This window comes from Eumetopias jubatus, unplaced genomic scaffold (genome assembly GCF_037043125.1).
Source record: "Eumetopias jubatus isolate StellerSeaLion01/CBP00866 unplaced genomic scaffold, mEumJub1_p1.0 scaffold_4, whole genome shotgun sequence".
NCBI lineage: Eukaryota > Metazoa > Chordata > Mammalia > Carnivora > Otariidae > Eumetopias > Eumetopias jubatus.
Window position 1 is genome coordinate 74,109,698 of NW_028274810.1, and position 14,686 is coordinate 74,124,383.

The following is a 14,686-nucleotide window of genomic DNA, read 5'->3' on the forward strand; positions in this document are numbered from 1 at the left end:
CGACCATGGCCAAGAACAACCTGGGTGTGAGGTTGGCTCTTGGCAAACCTGCTCCTGAGTTCTGAGCCCTTGAACCACTTAGTAATGGCTCCCCCTTGCCCCATTCACATCCACTCTCAGGAAAGGACCTGATGAACTTAAAACAGGATGCAGTTTAAATGTGTCACCTCTCCCGGAGTCCTTAACATTTCCACTGCAATCTATAGGCCTCAAGCCAAGGGAATGAAGAGCCGATGCAGGACATCAGGGCAGGCAGGACTCTGCTGGCTGTGGATGGATGGAGGGACAGTGCTTAGCAATGAGAGGCTCGTGCCCTCAAATGACAAGGGATTTCATGTGATTAAGTACCCAGTGCTCTTGGGCATCACCTTGATGTGGGGAACAGGGCAGGAGGAAGGGAGCTGAACTGTTTCTGGAATATTATTTGGGGTCTCCCAGACTCCTACATTGGGCTTGAAATGTACTGTTTAGCTTCAAACCACCTTTTTTTTTTAACTAAATCACCCTGTCCCCAAACAGATCAGTAAGATAGTGAAAAAGATCAGACCCCAAACTAATTAGTACAGTGACCAATGGCCAACCCAGTCTAAATCAACTGTTTGAAGCCACAACAGTATTTTCTCCTATTACTTCTAAAAAGAATAATCTACTTTCATGGTTCATTATGTTCTGATATCCTTCTGAACTGTTATTTATATTTGGAAATATTTTACTGCATTAAAAACAAGATAGAAAAATGGGACTTTTCCCAACGAACTGGGCCTGCTCTTTTCTAACTCATGTATCAGGTTAAATTATGTTAATTCTACAAAACTAGACTTTTCGCATTGTATGTACAACAGCAAAAAAATGTACTCTATAATACAGAGAAATAACTTTAGAAAGAAGCAAATCATTCTTGGAAAGTAGAGCTCTAAAAATTCAAAACCATAGTCAGTGGTGCAGACATTCAGATCTGAATCTGGTGAGCATTTTTATTGAGCATCTGTTGTATTTTAGTTACTTTGCTAAGACTTTTCACATATATTATCTCATTTAAATGAAATATTTCTTGGGGCACCTGGCTGGTTCAGTCGGTAGAGCATGTGGCTCTTCTTGCTCTTAGGGTTGTGAGTTTGAGACCCACGTTGGGTGTAGAGATTACTTTAAGAAAAGATTAGGTATGCCTGGGTGGTGCAGTCAGTCAAGCATCTGACTCTTGGTTTTCGGCTCAGGTTGTGATCTCAGGGTTGGAAGACTGAGCCCCACGTTAGGCTCCCCACTCAGCTCAGAGTCCACTTAAAGTTTCTCTCTCCCTCTGCCCCTCCCCCCTCCATGTTCTCTCCCCCTCTCTCTAAAATAACTAAATCTTTTTTTATTAAATTAGATAAATAAATAGATGAAAGATTTCCTGTCATATGGATCCCTGCAATAGATCTGACTTTAAAAGTCTCCACATTGGGAGCCTGGGTGGCTCAGTTGGTTAGGCAACCGGCTTCGGCTCAGGTCACGATCCTGGAGTCTCCGGATCGAGTCCCACATCGGACTCCCTGCTCAGTGGGGAGTCTGCTTCTCCCTCTGACCCTCCCCCTTCTCTTGCTCTCTCTCTCAAATAAATAAATAAAATCTTAAAAAAAAAAAGTCTCCACATTGACAAAGAACTGATGCGTAATGGGTCACCACCCTCCTGACCTGTGCTGTGCACGCACATGTGCACATGCACACACACACACACACACGCACGCACACATCCTGGCTTCACAAGAGAAAGCTGCAGAAGTAAACTGGTTTCTCGTGCACTAGGAAAAAACCTTCAAGTACAAAGCAAGCGGCAGAAATAAAATCACAGGACATGATAGCACGGTGGCAAGCAAAGCCCTCACTTCCAGCAGCTTTTAGAACCCCTCTTTTTTCACAGATCATGTGACAGTGGCTGGCAGAGAAGCTCTGCAAGTTGTCAGAAAGGAATGGACAATATAAATAAAGTAAGCGGATAACCCGCGGAGAGTTTTGTGTTACCTTGTTGTGTGATGAGGCAGATGTGCCCTTTGAAACCCGATCCGGCTCTCATCTCAATGATGCTCCAGGTTTTCCCTGGTTCCTTTCTATCCTACACTAACCACTTTCTCCTAAGGAAGTTATTTTTATTTATAATGAGTACATGCTATCACCACTCCTCCTTCCTTTTTAAAGTTCTTTGTTGGGGTGCGTGGGTGGCTGTCGTTAAGCGTCCGCCTTTGGTTCAGGTTGTGATCCCAGGGTCCTGGGATCGAGCCCCGCATCGGGCTCCCTGCTCAGCGGGAAGCCTGCTTCTCCCTCTCCCACTCCCCCTGCTTGTGTTCCCTCTCTCGCTGTGTCTCTCTCTGTCCTCCACCTCATTAAAACCCAGTCATTCTGTGGCCCCTTTTGTTCTCCACCAACTGCTGTTTTCAGGTCATTTAATTCATTTCAACCTTTATTGAACTGTTGGGATGAGTGAGACACACTATGAAGCAGGAATACTACGCTGAACCAGGTGATCTCTGCCTACGAGGAGCTTAGTCTCCTTACGGACATACAGACACAACTTAAATATTCATTCAGTCCGTCACTCAACCCCTCCGTTCAGCAAGTATTTATTTAGCACCCACTCTGGGCCAAGTCCAGTGTTAGTTCGGGGGTCCCCAGAAGCACTCCCCGAGACAAGTACAGGACGTTTATTATTAGGGTGGTAATTTCAGGAAATGCAGGTGGGGGAGTAGAGGAAGCAAGGTGACAAATACAAGGGGTGTTGTCAAGTGAGGGACCCCCCTCGGCAACTGGGGCTTACTCATGATAATAAGAAATGGTTTAGTGCCCATGCCTCAGTTATCCCACTGAGGGGAGAGGAAGGTGGCAATCAGTAGTTTTTGTACACCTGCTCTTTGGTTGCAAGCTGCTCCAGTGGCATGGTAGTAATTTCCGGGCCCTTCTGGCTTGCCATGCATATGTGGGCCCCAGGGACATCAAATGGTAAGGGCAACAGTGACACGGGAGGGCCATGGCAGCTAAGGAACAGGCGCCATCTTAAAGGCTGGGCATGGGGTGGAGGGGTGATCCCTGGAATTGAAGAAAGACCACACACAATTGTGATGAATGCCGTTGATGCTCTGTGCAGAGCACCTGGGTGTTTGGCAGTTATCAGTCTGGTTTGGGCAGTGGGTGGGGAGAGGAGGCGACTGATTCTAACACAATGTGAGAAGTGGTCTAACAGGCATAAGAATCAGGGCTCAGTGATGGCAGAGGAGGACGGAGCAGTTAGTGATAATCTCTGAGAGAGAATCAAGGAAAGTTTCAGAAAGGAGATGTTGACTCATGGTGCCTCTGGGCCCAGAAGAAATGTGTAAAACTAATAAATGTATAATGTCTACCTCTCAGAAAGAAATCCGTGGTCAAGGCCTGGCATCTTCGGAGCCCTGAGCTGAGGGATATCTCAGGGCGAATGTATTTACAAAGGCATGGAAAGAGGTTGGTTGACTTGAGCTGAAAGCCGATTATGGTGAAATGGATAAAGCACTGGCCTCCAAGTCAGAGACTTGATTTAATTCCTTGTCATTTAACAACTTGGCAAGACACATGTCTCTCGGGGTGTCAGTTTCCTCTTCTGTAAAACAGGAGTCCCAGAACTTGGAAACCATCTCCCAAGCCCCGCCCCACCCTCCACCTTACCAACCCGAGCTTCCTCAAAACCATGAAGACAAAGCTCATCAAGCCCTCTAGCCCTTTCGTGTATCAGTCACCCAAGACTCCAGTCTGCAAGGCCACCTCATTTAGCTAGAGGCTTAACCCCACCTGGCTCTGTCTTCTGCTCCCATCTTCCACTCCTCCTCCCCTTTACAGTGTCCTCCAGGACTCAAGGGGCAGCAAATCCCCTATCCTTGACCTTTCGGGTGAGTGCTCCCTTCGCCTTCTTTTCCAGAGTGCAGCAGACCCCCAGCTCTCCCCGGTAACACTGCTTCCCCGATGTCCCTTCCCAGTTGTGGCTGCTCTCCCTCCCTGGCCCCTGGGATTCCTGAGCCTGCCAGTGGGAGAGATGCTCCTTGCTCCTCGCTGTGGCTTCCAGACCATCCTCCTCTCCCTCCCCTAAAACTCCCAGTTTGACTCTCATCCCATTGTACATCACTCCACTTGTGCAAGTCATCCAGGGACCCCAGCCACCCACCTCTGTCCCTGGAGCTTTAGCTCCTGACTCACTGGCCCCCCACGCTGTCAGAGCTGGTGGTGATTTCAATATCCTTGTGCAGAATTCTTCTAATGCCCAGGCCCGTTTCCTGACCTCATCTCCTCCAAGGATGCTGTCCAGCATCCCGTCTCAGCCACCACTCTGGGCTACATTCTAGACTTAATGCACTCATCATAATTCCAGTCTCCAATCAGTGTCTCCTATCTTTCCAGCTTACTCTCTCTAGTACCCCAACTCCAGCCAAACTTTGACCCCACCTCGACCCCAGGAACTACCATGCATGGGTCCCCGTCTTTTCACTGTCCCTCACTTCCCCTTCTAACCTATTTAAATTCCGGAGTCAAAACACCACACCATGCATCTTGAAACCTACGGTACATCCTCAAATCTTGCACCTGTTTCTTGCTTGGCTAAACCACGCCGTTAGACCAATCCAACTCTGCCTACTTCGTGTGCCCCGCTGTGCAATGGAATATGGAGGAAAGAATACATAAACCTGCTGACTGGTCTCAAGGGCATCCTCCCTGCCGCCTGGCAAGCACCCTATTTCCCCGGGTACGTTCACTCTCCCTGACTCTAGACGATTTCACTTTCTCTTCTTGCTACTTCCTCCCTCCTTCTCCCTCTTCCTATTAAAGGAGGAGAGAAAGAGAAGAGGAGAGAAACTTGAAGCAATCAGGAAGGAACTTCTCTACAAGCTGCCAACAAGCACATCTGCCCACCTGCCGGCACCTGGCTCATACAGGTTACTTTCTCTCTTCTTATAATGGCTGAAGTGTCCTTGCTCCTAGCTCAGGCCAATTCCTTGAAATATGCAATAGATCCCAACCCCTCCCACTCACTTAAAACACTGCTCCAGCAATTCACCTCTCTCTCCTGCATCACCAATTTCTCTCCATTGGATCACTCACATGAGCATACAACATGCTGTTATTTCTCTCTTCTTCAAGAAAAGCTTCTCAAACCCATCTGCCCTTTGAGCAATGTCTGAGTCAGCTCAGGCTGCTATAACAAAATGCCACAGACTGGGTGGCTTAAACAAGAGAGATTTATTTCTCAAGGTTCTGGGGACTGGAAGTCTGATAGGGCCGGCATGATTGGGTTCTGGTAAGGGCCCTGTTCCTGGCTTGCAGACAGCTAGCTGCCTTCTTGCTGTAACCTCAGAAGGCAGAGAGAGAAAATTGGGGGGAGAAACACAATTCAGTTCATAGCAGGCTATCAATCCATTTCTCACCTTCCCTTTATAACAAGACTAAGTGTGTATATTCATTGGTTTCCATTACTTCATGAGACTTCTCCTATCAGAGACACCAATGCTAAGGCCACCATTGCTAAATCCAATGGTCCATTCTCATCCCTCAACTGACTTGATCAACCAGCAAAATCTGAACACTGTCTGATCACATCTTCCTTCTTTAAATACTTTCTCCACTTGGCTTCCAAGACACCACTCGCTCCTGGATTTCTTCATCCCGTATACTTAGGCTTCTTTGCTGGCCGCTCCTCTTCCCCCCAGCCACTAACTGGAGTGCCCCAGAGCTCAGTCCCTGGAACACTTCTCTTTTCTATCTGTAGTCACTCCCTTGCCAGGTGTATGGAGATGGTTCTACTTTTGATATCATTAGGCCAGGCCTTTCTCCTGTATCCCCAACAACATGAAATTGCCTACTTGACATTTCCACTTCGATGTGTAATGGGCATCTCGCACTAAGTCCTGATCCTCACCACCTGTCCAAACCTACTCCTACACCCTTTCCATATAGGTAAATGGCAAACTATTCTTCTAGCTCCTCAGGACAGACACATTGAAGTCCTCCTTGTCTAGTCTCTCCTGAACATCCAACATCTGATCTGGTAGGCAAGTCCTGACAACATTGTCTTCAAAATTTATCCAAAATCCAGTCACTTTGCACTTCCTCCTCTGAAATCATTCTAGTCCAGTAATTATCATCTCTCGCCTGAATTGCAGCGATGACCTCAGCGATCTCCCTGCTTCTGCCCTTGCTACCATCAGTCTGTTCTCAACACTGTGACCAAAATGACCCTGTGACCATTAAGGCAGATCATGTCACTCTCCACTCAAAACCCTTCAGTGGATTCCCAGCTCATCCAGAATAAAATACAAAGTCCTTCCATGACCAGAGCACCTGGGTGGCTCAGTTGGCTAAGTGTCCAACTCTTGACCTCGGCTCAGGTCTTGATTTTGGGGTTGTGAGTTCAAGCCCTATGTTGGGCTCCACACTAGGGATGGAACCTACTTAAAAATAAAGATCCTTCTATGGCCTACAAGGCCCTATACAATGGCTCTTCTCCCCTACCCTCCACTTCTCTCACCTTCTCTCCTAATGCTTGCCCCTTGCTTCACTCTGCTCTGGCCACACATTGCTCTGCTGCTCCCTCCTGCCTATTCTACTCTAATCCTGGATATCTATTTTCTTAAAGATTTTATTTATTTATTTGAGACAGAGAGAGAGAGCGAGAGAGAGCACAAGGGGGGGGGCAGGGGCAGAGGGAGAAGCAGACTCTCCACTGAGCAACAAGCCCAATGTGGGTCCCAATCCCAGGACTCCGGGATCATGACCTGAGCTGAAGGCAGGCGCTTAACCCACTGAGCCACCCAGGCGCCCCTAATCCCAGATATCTAAATGGCTTACTCACCTCCTTCAGGTCTTTACTTGAACATCATCTCCTAGGTGAGGACCGCCCCAGCCACCCTATGCAAAATTGAATCCCCTCCCCTACCCGCAGAACCATTCTATCCTCCCATCCCCCTTCCCTGTTTTTTCCTCCTTAGTCCTTTTCACCAACATACTATATGTGTTACTTATCTTGTTTATATCCCCTCTTTCCCATCTATACTGTAATTTCCTGGAGAGGCAGAGATTTCTGCCTGTTTTGTTCTGGTACCTAGAACGATACCTTACACAGAGCAGGTGATCAGCAGGTATTTGTTGACCAAATGAATGAATGAAATCTTAACAGTGAGGATGGACACTGTGTTCTTACTCTTCATTCTATCTCCAGTACCTAGCACAGTGCCTGGCACAGACTGGACAAGCAACAGCTGTTGAATGAGTAGGATGGTTATGAAGATTAAGGCACATAAAAGACATGGAAACATTAATAACAGAGTTACAGAAATAAAGAACCATTATGCTTGTTAGTTCCTCAATGCAGAGTAACTTAAATTTATCACTTTCTTATGGGGGGGGCGGTCTTCTTGAGTTACTCTTTGATAGTGAAAGATCAAATAGAAATAGACTGTTGAATCACAGACCTGTACCTCTGAAACAAATAATACATTATATGTTAAAAAAAAAAAGAAGAAGATAGCAGGAGGGAAAGAATGAAGGGGGGGAAATCGGAGGGGGAGACGAACCATGAGAGACGATGGACTCTGAAAAACAAACTGAGGGTTCTAGAGGGGAGGGGGGTGGGGGGATGGGTTAGCCTGGTGATGGGTATTAAAGAGGGCACGTTCGGCATGGAGCACTAGGTGTTATACACAATGAATCATGGAACACTACAACAAAAACTAATGATGTAATGTATGGTGATTAACATAATTTTTTAAAAAATCTTAAAAAAAAAGAAATAGATTGAAAACTTCAGATCATGTTGTAGGTTTGTGTTAAAATAAGGTCAAGTCTCTCAGTGAAGTGGGCAAAAGGGCGCATTTACCCCCTAGAGAAGGGGGTGGAGTGAGGTGAGGCTAGCACTGACCTGCCTGGATGTCCCTGGACTCCCTGCTAGTAAGGGGAGTGCCAAGGAGGAGGTGTGGATGGATGGGAATGACATGGACCTCTCTGATGCTTTCCACCAGGCAAGCCTAACAAATATGGTGGAAGTGTTATGGTAGCAGCCAGAGGTGGTCCAGAAATCTGTAAGTAAGACTTTGAGATCTATTAAGGATCTACTGGTTCTAGAACTTTTTCCAACACAGTTCATGAGGTATCCCTAAAAACTACTGTTAGAATCATAAACCACACATCCAATCCATCCTCAGTCCTTGAGATTAGCCCACGGATATAAACGTGGACCCAGGGGTAAAGCATATCCATTCAGTGCTCACATCAGCTTAGAAACAGTATATGGTAGAGGCTTCTATCCGCTGAGTTTTCCACTAGTCCTATATGATGGCTTATTCAGATTACAGGGTGTCAGGCACAGGTTCTTGGCAGAGAGCGAGATCAAAGATCAACCTCTGTGCCTTAGGTTAGCATGGTATCCTTGCCTCCTAGTGCCTCCTTACACAGCAATGGGAGACCTTCCCTTCTCCATGAGGCCTCTGTTATCTTCTGGAAGGCTGCAATATGACCTTTTCCTCCAATTCAGTTAGGATTCCCCGCACCCAAACATTTAAATCTTACTCAGCTGATTACTGCAAACAACCAAGGAAAAGTATCCCAGACACCTTAATTTAAAGAACCTGAGTTAGGGGCGCCTGGGTGGCTCAGTTGGTTGGGCATCTGACTCTTGGTTTCAGCTCGGGTCATATTCTCATGGGTCCTGGGATGGAACCCCCCACATTGGGCTCTGCGCTCAGCAGGGAATCTGCTCGGAAGACTCTCTCCCTCTGCCCCTCCCCCCACTCGCAGATGCACACCCCCCTTCTCTCTCAAAATAAATAAATAAATCTTAAATAAATAAATAAATAAATAAAAAGAAAAAGAAAATAATAAAGAACCTGACCCAGAAATTCCATATGGCCACCAAGGTTTCAGCTCTGAAAGGAAGGAAAGGAATGCTGAATCATTCCGCTCCTAGGAGACAAACTGTTACACACCCTCATTTCCAGGTCAGACGCATTTTTTCGGTCTTGATGTCTATCCCTGAGTTTGTGACTATACTTGTTTCCGGAGATGAGAAATTGTCATTGTAAAGGCCTGTGGGTGGTCAAAGAACTTAATTTGCCCTGGTGATTCTGGCCTCATAGAATGGCTCATCACAGAAACATTCACACATCCAAGTATGATCTCCCAAACAGAACCTAATTAGGGTAAAAGTCTCCTTTGCTTCCACAGATCTGTACCTCTGAAACAAATAATGCAATATATGTTAAGAAAAAAAAATAAGAAGAAGATAGCAGGAGGGGAAGACGAACCATGAGAGACGATGGACTCTGAAAAACAAACTGAGGGTTCTAGAGGGGAGGGGGTGGGGGGATGGGTTAGCCTGGTGATGGGTATTAAAGAGGGCATGTTCTGCGTGAAGCACTGGGTGTTATGCACAGACGATGAATCGTGGAACACTACAGCAAAAACTAATGATGTAATGTATGGTGATTAACATAACAATAAAAAAGTCTCCTTTGCTTCAAATTAGCCTCTCGGGCCCTTCACTCAATCATCCAAAAATTAACTGCAGGCCTACTGTGTACCAGTTATGAAGCATACATCTGAGGGATTCCCAGTCATTTAGGGAGAGAGAGAGAGAAAGAGAGAGAAGATAAACTTTGTAAATAGATAAATTACAATAAAATATGATGGATGTTATTTTAAACAATGTTACTTGGCAGCAGATGGGAAAGGAATTGCCTGAGGGAAGGGGAGGGGAGGGGAGGGAGTTCAAGAAAGACCTCAAAGAGACGAGTGATGTGAGCTGAAGCTGAAGGAGGAATACAAGTTTGCCACGTGGTGGAGAAGGAGCCGCACCAGATGGGCACCCCGGGCTGGGAATTTAGCGCATGGGATCTGGTGAAGTCAGGGCAGACAATGCATGGATGGGTGGAGTGGAAGAGAGGAAACAGGTTTGCTGAGTCTGCAACTCCTGAGTATTGGTCCTGACAGCCAGCCAGTGCCCTATGCCAGATACCTCACTGACGTTTATAAAAGTTAATTTGTAGAAAGCACCTCGACATCTGCCTGGTACACAATAAACACAACGCATATTTTGCTTGGACTATTCCTGTGTGCACTTGGGGGACATATTCGCCACCACCCTAGCCCATGGGGGAGAATAATTAAATATTTGTTGAATGAATGAAGAACTTGTGGTTTCTAAGAAGGAATGGAGACAGGACTCTCATGATGCCACATCCTGCAGAATGGCGAAGGGAAACCGTTCTCTGCAGGACTGCTTCGGTCACCGGAAGGTCATTCCGCTCTTCCCCGAGGCCATTCCCACTCATCCCATCCAAGCCGACGCTGGGGCAGCTAGATCACTCATCACAAAACCTTGCATTTGCGTGGCATCTTCAGCTTACTTGTATTATCTTGTTTAAATAACTGCAATCTTTAAATCCCAAACTTCCCATATCTTGTATGATATAACCTGAAATTTTGGTCTCTGGATTTGGGGTCCCACTAGCCTCCACAGAAGGAAGCTCAGGAGGTCCTGCCCATACTGTCCCAAACGGACTCCTGCATCAACCTCTGCACTAATTTTGAGAAGGAACGAAGGGAGCAATGGTATGCATGCAGACTTTGTGAAGGGGGTGACTTAACTTCCTAAACTTTAAAATCACTTTGCAAAGTCACTGTCTAGCCTCAGTGTAATTCCACATCCACGGAAAAAGGTACCATGGGCTGCAGATGCCCTCGCACATACTTATTCCATATCCGGAGCTGGGAATTAGATCAGGTCTTGAACTGTCGTTAGCTGCTAACTAGCTGGATGGCACTGAGTAGCTTTTTTTTTTTTTTAAAGATTTTATTTATTTATTTGAGAGAGAGAATGAGATAGAGAGAGAGCATGAGAGGGGAGAGGGTCAGAGGGAGAAGCAGACTCCCCGCCGAGCAGGGAGCCCGATGCGGGACCGATCCCGGGACTCCAAGATCATGACCTGAGCGGAAGGCAGTCGCTTAACCAACTGAGCCACCCAGGCGCCCTGGCACTGAGTAGCTTTGAGCATCAGGTCCTTCATTAGTAAAACAAAAGGGTCAGGATGGATGATCTCAAAGGCTTTCCAGCTCTCACCCTCAATAATTTGCAAATGGGAAATGGCATTAGTAACTATTTCTGTATTTCAAAGCCAGTTAAGTTCTAGAGTTTATTTCAGAGGAATACTTGGCTCAGCAAATTGCCAAGGCTTTTCTACAGTTTGACGATAGAGGAAACTGGGAAATAGAGCGCATATCTTTATTCACTCACAAATATTTATTGAGTGCCTATTACTGCAAGACACTGTTCTAGTCATCGTTACAGCACTGAACAAGGAAAGGAGCTCACTCTTTGCATGGAGCTTACTTCTCTGTGCTTCAATTAATCCAGCCCCATGACAAATAAATCTCTTCACTGCTTTGGATGGCAGAAATAGTGATCTGATAGGTTTGTTTTATGTGTCATGAATTGTGTCTGGCTATCTCTGAATTAGCAAAAGATTAAAATGCTTCAAAAACTGCCTGTCTTTAGTTTCTCCAGCAACTAATAACTAGGTATATTTTCTCATAGTTTAAAAAGAAGTAACTTCTGGTTTGTGAACAGATTGAGATACATTCACACATGAATTCCTGTAAAATTTTAAGACACTAAACAAAAGGGTTTAAATGTTTCCTGCAGCACTGAGAATATAATTTTCTTTTTCTAGGACTGATTCTTTAAAATAGGTTTTTTTTTTTTATTTTTTAAAAAGTAATCTCCACGCCTAATGTGGGACTCAAACTCATGACCTCAAGATCAAGAGCCACGTTTCTACCAACAGAGCCAGTCAGGCGCTCCTCAAATGTGGTTTTAGAAACAAAACAGAGAGAATTTCCCTACTCTTTCACAGAATGCGGTATGGGTCTAGAACAGGAATATGATGTGGAACTTCAATTACTCTATCTCAAAAAAGGCATCTTTAGAAGCTGTAAAATAAAGAAATAAAACGAAGAGTTCTACTGACCCTGGGGTAGAAAGATGTATATGCTTGATCTAGATCAGTAAAATATAACATCATTCCATTGAACAATTTTAGAGCTGGAAGAACCTTAACCCCTATATAAACAAGAAACCTGAGATTCAAAGACATAAAGTGACCTGGCCAAGGCAAAGTCAAGATACTTCTTAGCTGCAAAGCTGTCTGTGCTAAGGGGCACCTGGGTGGCTCAGTCGTTAGACGTCTGTCTTCGGCTCAGGTCATGGCCCCGGGGTCCTGGGATCGAGCCCTGCATCAGGTTCCCTGCTCAAACCGGTGGGAAGCATGCTTCTCCCTCTCCCACTTCCCCTGCTTGTGTTCCCTCTCTTGCTCTGTCTCAAATAAATCTTAAAAAAAAAAGCTGTGCTAGGAATCCACGTTTGTAGACTGCTTGTTCAGGAATCTAGTTCTACATTAACTAATTGTTAAGAGTTTTAGCAAATCAAGAATAGAGAGACAGTACCCCTTACAGATGACACACTGTTTCTAAACGTAGGGCACCTAATGCTTGCAGTCTATATTTCTCCAGGAGGCTATACAGTCTGATATGTATGTAAACCCCTTATGAAGGGTTTAGGATAAATTGATGGATGAAGCATCTAGAACAGATAGATTAGACACAGGTCATATTCAAAATCCCTATAAGTAACCTGTTCAGAATTTGGAATCCCTTTCCTCTGCTAAAGAAAAGTAACAAATTATAAGCTTATTTGACCAAGTATGGTTGAAATAATAAGAATGATGTCCCAAAAAGCACCCTGACCTGGGCCCAAATTCCCTCCACCCCCAGTCCCACATCTGATCCCCCTGAAGTAGCTGGCTTACTTCCAGAGTGGAGGCTGGAGCCACTCAAACTGCAGGCTACAGGGGGTTCCTAAACCAAGGATTCCCATCGGAGACTGCTTGCATTAAACATAATTAAGACTATCTAAACACATACTTAACCTTTTGAGGTCAGGGTCACAGATGATAACCATGTCTTATCCAAAAATGTTTCTTGGACACAGCAGTGGAGAAATAGGAGACCAGAATGGTCTGTACCTGAAATCTTTGCTTTTCTGGAATCAGAATTCAACACTTTTAGGAAGGAGGAGGAGTTTAAAGAAAATCCATCAACGGTCTACTCTCCCACTTACACACTCAAGAGGTGACTCCAAACATAAATTTCTCCCCCTATATAGGTTCCTAGTTTGGGAACGATATTCTATAGTGCACTATTGATGCTTACACACTCCTGGAAAACTTTTAAAAACATTCGTCTTAACGGCAATTTCGTAAATGTAGTGAGGGTTTCTATAAAGCTATACTGACAGGGTACGGATGCGAGCAGAATTTGCAAATTTGGGGTTTGCAGCTTGATTTTCCTCGGACCTCCAGGCGGCTTCAGGCGAATTCGAGTTCCTCCCAAAACAAAGTCCCCTAAGTACACGGAATCCCGTTCTCAAATCTTGGCCTCAGGGCAGAAGGCGGTGGTCAAAGGAAGCTCTCAAGGTTAGGGGCTTCCTCCAACCCAAGGAGAGCTCGCGGGGGAGGGCGGCTGGTCCTGGGGAGGGAGCCCCGAAGGAGACTTGGCTGGAGGAGGCCCGGCTGCGCGCGCCCACCGGCCGGCTTCCGGGGACCCCGGCGCTCCTCCCCGCCCTCCCGGGGCCCGCCTCGCTCACCGAGGTGGCCGCCGACGATGGTGACGGCGATCTGGTCCATGAGCACCGCCCGGAAGCGCACGTCCTGCTCGGAGCAGCGCTGCCGGAGGGCGCGCAGGATCTGCACCTGCGGGTAGTCCTCGCGGATGCGCCGGTCCGTCAGGAACCAGAGCTGGGAGCACATGGCTGCCAGGGCGGCGGCGCCCGGCGCGGCGCGGGCCCCCTCGACGCCCCGGGCCGCTCGCTCGGGCTGGCGGGCGGCCGGCCGGCGTCCGGGGCGAGCGCGCGCCGCGGCTCCGCTCCCGCCGGTGCGCCAGGCGCCTCTGCAGCCCTGACCCAGCGAATCTGCCGGGCCACTCAGCGCCGCCGCCGGCCCCGGCCAGCCAATCAGCGCGCGGCGGCGGGCGCGGGCTGGCCGCGCGGCCAGCTGCAGAGGCGGCCTCGGCGGGCGGCGCCCGGGGAGGGGCGGGGGGCCGGGGGCCTGCGGCGGCCGGGGGAGGGGCGGCGGGCGGGGCTCGGGGCCCCGAGAAGCCCGTGGGCCACCGGCGGGCGGCGGCGCGCGGCTGCGGGAGGGCATCCCCGACCGGCCCGGGACCCCCCCTCCCCGGTGGGCGTGGCGCCGCGGGCCGGGGTGGGGCGGGGGGAGCGGCCGGGGCGGTGTCCCGCGGGACGGAGAGGATGTCCCGGCTCCCCGACTAACGATGCGCCGCGGAATGCGTCCCAAAGGCGGTCGCGAGCATTCGGGGCCGAGGGCACCGGTGAGCCCCAGCAGAGTCCGGAGTAGGGCCTCAGGGACGTCCCCAAGGGGGATTCTGGGGCCTGGCGAAGGTCACCCGGCTAGGCCCCCAGTTGGACCCTGGCCTCGGAATTCTCTGCGGAAATCCTGGCCTGGAGCTGGGGGTGGGGGTTGAGGGGAGTTGGGTTTTAGCCGCCTCGCATTCGGATAATTTGAAGGTGCATTTCTCAGGGTCTCAGATTTTCTTACACTGGACAGCACCTCCTAGTTTGCGGCGCTTCTGGGCCTCAGAA

General features: G+C 48.0%; 1 protein-coding gene across 1 annotated transcript in view; it reads right to left on the reverse strand.

The window, feature by feature from the left end:
* Positions 1-13,841, reverse strand: part of RIMKLA (ribosomal modification protein rimK like family member A) — a 30,702-nt gene extending 16,861 nt beyond the window's left edge. Inside the window, exon 1 of the mRNA XM_028123306.2 lies at positions 13,679-13,841. Within this exon, the coding sequence (XP_027979107.1) occupies positions 13,679-13,841 (163 nt within the window). The remainder of the gene's footprint in view (positions 1-13,678) is intronic.
* Between the last annotated feature and the right edge of the window lie 845 nt (positions 13,842-14,686).